The 5900-nt window shown below is 30.6% G+C and overlaps 1 protein-coding gene across 1 annotated transcript; it reads left to right on the forward strand.

The window, feature by feature from the left end:
• Positions 1469-5477, forward strand: LOC109231333 (DNA-3-methyladenine glycosylase). The gene is made up of 5 exons (XM_019396967.1): positions 1469-1914; positions 3991-4048; positions 4130-4213; positions 4534-4675; positions 4881-5477. The coding sequence occupies exons 1-5, from the start codon at positions 1530-1532 to the stop codon at positions 5157-5159; spliced, it is 948 nt and encodes a 315-aa protein (XP_019252512.1). The 5' UTR covers positions 1469-1529; the 3' UTR covers positions 5160-5477.

The raw sequence follows: 5900 nt of genomic DNA on the forward strand, positions 1-5900 counted from the left end.
ATTAAAATTTAATAATTAGAGAGTTAATTATTATTATTCTAAAATTATCGATCAACCTATTAAATAGAGTTACTTGTAATTATATTTTAAATGACATAATTATATAAATATATTTTAAATCCTCGGTACATAAAACTTAAAAACAAAATTTGGAAATAAAAAGAAAGGAAGGATGAGATATCATCATCTATGCAGTCAATATAGGTTTCTCCTCTAGACTTTAAGGGCTAAAGAGTGAGTATTAAGTCTAGCTAATAAAGGTGACCCATTACACTTTAATTGAAGTAAACATTTGAACTAAAAGCTTGGTTCAATTAAAATAATATATTTTAAGTTTTCAAGCTTTATACTCACTCTTTAACGCTCATAAAATTTCTATAAAGTATTTTGGTTGTTTAATGTTACTTTTTTCATATGAAATACTTTTAGCGGCAAAAAGAAAAAAAAAACATAGAATAATGAATATTCATTTGATGAAAATGTTAATGAAAGAAAAAAAAATCATGGTTAAATAAAGTAAGATGAATGAAAAAAGCATGGATTTATTTCTAGAAGAACAAGCTACATAGGAGTAACTTAAATTCTATTTGACAGAAATATATCTACTTAGCTTAGCAGCAAAAAGAAAAAGAATTAAGAAGAAAAAAAACAGAAAAGGTAAATTGTCAGTTGAGCAAATTAATTGGCAGTACGATAGAGAAGGTAATTCTATTTTTATTAACTCAAATATAAAAAGGCAATCTGGTATAAAGTATTTTGTGGTCACGGAAGATCCGGTAAAGTGTCGAAACCCAAGAGGATGTGATGTAGACAGTCTCTGATGCAAGCATCAGTGGCCGATTTTACTGCTCGAATCCATTACCTATAGGTCACACAGAGACAACTCGAATATATAATCTATAATTAATCATTTTTAGGATGTTGAAAATTAAAAATGATTATGGATCCACCAGTCAAATTGGCTTTAGTTTTCCTGGTCACTGACATAAAAGTTGTAGGAGTAATGGTAAGTCAATAATCCACTGCCATTAATATAATCAAAGGTCTCGGGTTCGAACCCTGAAAATAAAAGAACGTTGATAGGAAGAGTTTTTCCGGATAAATACGAATTAATCAAACTCCAACACGAATAGCGGACACTAGGAGAAAAAAATCTATATTAGTCTAGTACTTAACATAATAATGCCATGCAAAACTTTCTCAAAACTATAACATTTTCAGTAAAAAACTTGATCTTCTGGAAAGACAATACTTCTCCACCACCTTAAAACTCAAACTTTCATTTTTTTTTTAAAGTAATATTTTACAATCCATATACTATTTTCATCAAATTTGCTTCAATTATAAGTTTAAAAAGGTTCTCCATTATGAGATTCACATTCTACCAACTTCTCCTTTAATATTCTATTTTCATATATATCACATCAATTCAAAGTCCAATCTTTATATATATTTCAATCATCTTAAACATTATACCAAACTTAAAACAAAACCACAACCTTATAATTTATTCTTCTTCTTCTTCAAAAATGTCTAAGCAAAATGTGAGAAGACATGCATTAGAAAAGCATAGGGAAAAAGAGAAGACAAGAAGCAATACTACAAACTTCTTATTATCTAAACATTGGAAGAAAATTTACCCTATAGGGTTACATAAAACAGGCTCTTCTCTTTCACTTTCTTCACTTTCTTTATCTTTATCACAAACTTCAAATGATTCTTCACTTACAGACTCTTCTTCAGTCACTCCATTGGATCAGAAAATCTCATTAGCACTCCGATTAATCGCGTCGTCGTCGTCGGAAAAAAGAGAGATTCCGGCCATGAAAAATGTGGTTCGAGCAGTTAATCCGACTACTAATCCTAGTGAAGAAGAGCTCATGAGAAGGTGCAATTGGATAACTAGTAGTAGTGGTAAGTTAATTCTACTACCATTTCCACTTATTTTTTATTACATTTCTTGAAATATTGCTACGTTAGAATATGTTTGTTTTGGGCCGAGGATCTTTCCCAAATAGTCTCTCTACTCTTTCGGGACAGGGGTAGGGATAAGGTCGACACTACCCTTCCTAGGCTCCACTAGTGAAATTTTAGTGGGTTGTCGGCGTTGTTGTTGTTGTTGTTGTTTAGAATATGTTTGTTTGTGTGGAAACAGATTAGGAGAGACGATAAAATGTCACATAAAATGAAATAGATGAAGTAACATAAAACAGCTTGTTACTTAAAATTTATTGTATCGTATCGTTAAATCTGCCGTTATGTAAGACAAAAAGTGTCATTTTATGGAACGGTCGATTTGGGCTGGTCGCGTCGTTTTCTTATTTTTTTTCCTCTCATCTTGCCCTTCCTTATTATTAAATAATCCTATACTATATTTTATTTTTTACTCTACCTTTTTATAAAACAATTCTACCTCGTATCTTACTTTTTCTTTATAATATTGCAAGTTTATTCTTCATATTGTTGTATGCTTCATGAAAAAATGACAAAAAATATAATCTATCCAAATATTATATACATCAAAATGATATTGTACAATACTATACAATACAAAAATAACGGTGTCAAACATATATTTTGAAATGTTTCAAAATAAAAAAGAGTATCATATATAATTGAAAGGAATGGATTAGTTGTTTGGGTTCTTGATCTTAATTTAGGTTGCTGCTAGGAAGGTCTTTTCAATTTTGGCTTATGATAACTCCTTTGATAAGGCATTTTTGTAAGTAAAAGTAACTTGAAGATCAAACTAATATTTTAAAATTTTAACTGATATTCACTAACGTAATAAAAAATTTATACTATCAGGTCAATTTTAGCAAACAATCTGTGTGACTTTCAAGATCACAAATCAAATTTTTAGAGAGGTTACATATAGCAATGTCGTAGCCACATACAATGAAGGATGGTCACTTGAACACTCGTAATTAAAAAATTATACTGCATACATAAATCAAATAAAGATTAGTTTTTATATACGTATATTAAATCATGAACACCCTTAATAAAATTTTTAACTTCGCCCTAACATATAGATATCTTTTGGTCATCGGATACTATAAACATTTCTTTACAATGTATAAACCAAATTACTTTATGCTCTTCAAAATTTTGTAGTGTATAAATTAAATTAAATACTATGTCTTAATGATTTATTCTTCTAAGAGAAGTTGACTTATGAATTGAGAAGTTACCTAATTATAGGAATATATTCGCTGCTTATACGCAGATAAGACAAAGAAAATGATAAGATAAGAATTAAAACTTACTAAAAGAAGGATTGTAATGATTGTGAGTATCTTACTTTAGTAGCAGGTATTTGGTAATAGGATTATTTTAATTAAATTATCAATGCATTTGTCATTACCACTTTTGTATTACTAAAATCCTAGCAACTCAGGCCAAAATAATGTCATTTTTAACGCTTTATAATTTAAAGTCAATCAGTGGGATATTTTCCAGTGGTGGTTATAATATGGTCCACAAAATTTTCCAATGCATTCTTAAATATGAAGGTAACTTGACTACATAAATAAAGCAAAAAGTTTTCAAAAACTACTACAAACACGCATTTATGTGACGGACTTCCATAAAAAAATGTACTTGGCAGAGCCATAATTTGAAATTTATGGGTTCGATGTTGCAGTCCTTTTAAGTTGTTGGGTTCAAAATTATATATTTATGCTTATTCAATGAATTTTTAAGATAAATACCAAGCACAAACAAAAGTTAACACTGTAACCCCGCCCCTGTGTACTTGTCGAAAGAATTTCGATGAAAAAGTTTGTTAGAAAAACGCGTGTTTCTAATCGTGAAATGCATATTTATTCGTGACTTAAAAAGGTAGCCTGTTGCACGAAACATTTTGCATTCAGACAAAGTTCGGGGAAGAGCTGTACCTGGCACCCCAAAAGGGTGTGATATAGGCGACGTACCATTACAAGCATCACTGGTTGATTTCACTGATTTATTTGAATTTGGTACATGCAGATAAGGTTTACGTCCAATTCCATGATGATTGTTGGGGAGTTCCTGTTTATGACGATCAGTAAGTAATAAGTTGTGATTTTAAAGCTCTAATTTTAATACAATAAAAGTTTATTAACAGATAAATAAATAAATTGAACAGTCAATTATTCGAGCTTCTTGCGTTATGTGGAATGCTTATGGATTTCAATTGGACTGAAATTTTGAAGAGAAGAGAACAAATAAGGTACATAATTCTCCCTTTTCTTGAACCTTTATTTACCCTGCGTAGCTCAAATTTTTATTAATAATGTATTTTCTTATTTACATAAAGAACATTTCAAGAATATATATTTTTTATTTAATTTATATATACACTACAAGTAGAAATAATTATTTCATTCTGAATGTAATTTACTCTGTGGTAGCAAGTTGCCTGTTTTATTTTTCATGTTACTAATTTCACTTATTACAGATAATTAGCTAGTTATCTTTTTAAGTGGTAGCAAAAAAAATTATATTGTCCGTCTGTTGAAATTAAATACTTTTTTTAATGTGGAAATACAGAGAAGCTTTTGCTGGATTTAATGCAAACCACGTGGCCAAAATGGGAGAGCGAGAAATCGAAGATTTAATCTCAAATACAGAACTCAATTTAGCTGAAAGTAGAGTTAGATGCATAGTTGACAATGCCAAATGCATAGTCAAGGCAAGTCCAAGCCCTTTATATTATATTCCACGGACTCTTCAAAATTACGGTTGCACTTGTATCGGATCATTCGACATACACCTGGCGATATTTTTGAGGAGTCCAAGCAACAATTTACATTTCCATCAAATTTTCACTTTAACATACATCAAGATCAATATGGTAATTTACTTACATTTTCTTATTAATCAATTAAAACATGCAGATTGTGAGGGAATTTGGATCATTCAGCAGCTACATGTGGAACTATGTGAATTATAAACCTATAACTAACAGATTCAGATATCCAAGAAATGTTCCATTAAGAACTCCAAAAGCAGAAACAATTAGCAAAGATTTGCTTAAGAGAGGATTTCGATTTGTTGGGCCAGTGATTGTCTATTCATTTATGCAAGCTTCAGGAATGACAATTGATCATTTGGTTGATTGTTTTAGGCACAAGGACTGTGTAAATCTTGCTGAAAGGCCTTGGAGGCATGTATGATGACCTATATGTTGCTCGGACTCTTGAAAAATATCGCCGGACCCATGTCAGATCCTTTAAAAGTAGTGCATGTTGGAAGATCTGCTACGGGTACACAGGATTTTGAAGAGTCCATGCAACAAATGATGACTTAATTTTATGTATGTTTATTGTTAATTTTATAAATCATTTTTCTCTTTTTCTTTCTTTATTTAAGCTGGTCTTTTCCACTTCTTTTGTTTGTATGCATCAATTATGAATTGAGTGTTATATTTATATCCCTGTTTATTCTTTATTATACTTATAAATGTATATTTTTGATAGTTACTTGTGCTGAAATTTATGATGTGTGTACTGTGTAGTATTTGTTGGAAATGTACTGTGTTAAGACAATTCTTTTTTTTTTTGTCAACCGGCGAGATGACTTTATATCAAAAATATGTTACATTACAAGGAGCGTTCATAGAATTTTTGCCTGGGTTACAAAAAGAGCATGTAGGCAAACTGCGTTGCTAAGGCTTATCTTGTTCTACAATAATTCTATCATTAGATGGATCATCTAAACAAAAAGTAAGAGGAACATGCTGAGCCGCAGTAGATGTTTTCCTTAAGAAGACAATGCCTTGTTGGTCTGCACGTAATTCTTTTTCCAAAAAAGTTGGCGGCTCCTGTAGTAGATGCATGGTTATTCCTAAGTTTATAGATGCTCCATGTTTTGCTAAGCTATCAGCTACGCTATTCTGATCCCTGTAAATATGCATG

Source organism: Nicotiana attenuata, chromosome 8 (genome assembly GCF_001879085.1).
Source record: "Nicotiana attenuata strain UT chromosome 8, NIATTr2, whole genome shotgun sequence".
Lineage (NCBI taxonomy): Eukaryota > Viridiplantae > Streptophyta > Magnoliopsida > Solanales > Solanaceae > Nicotiana > Nicotiana attenuata.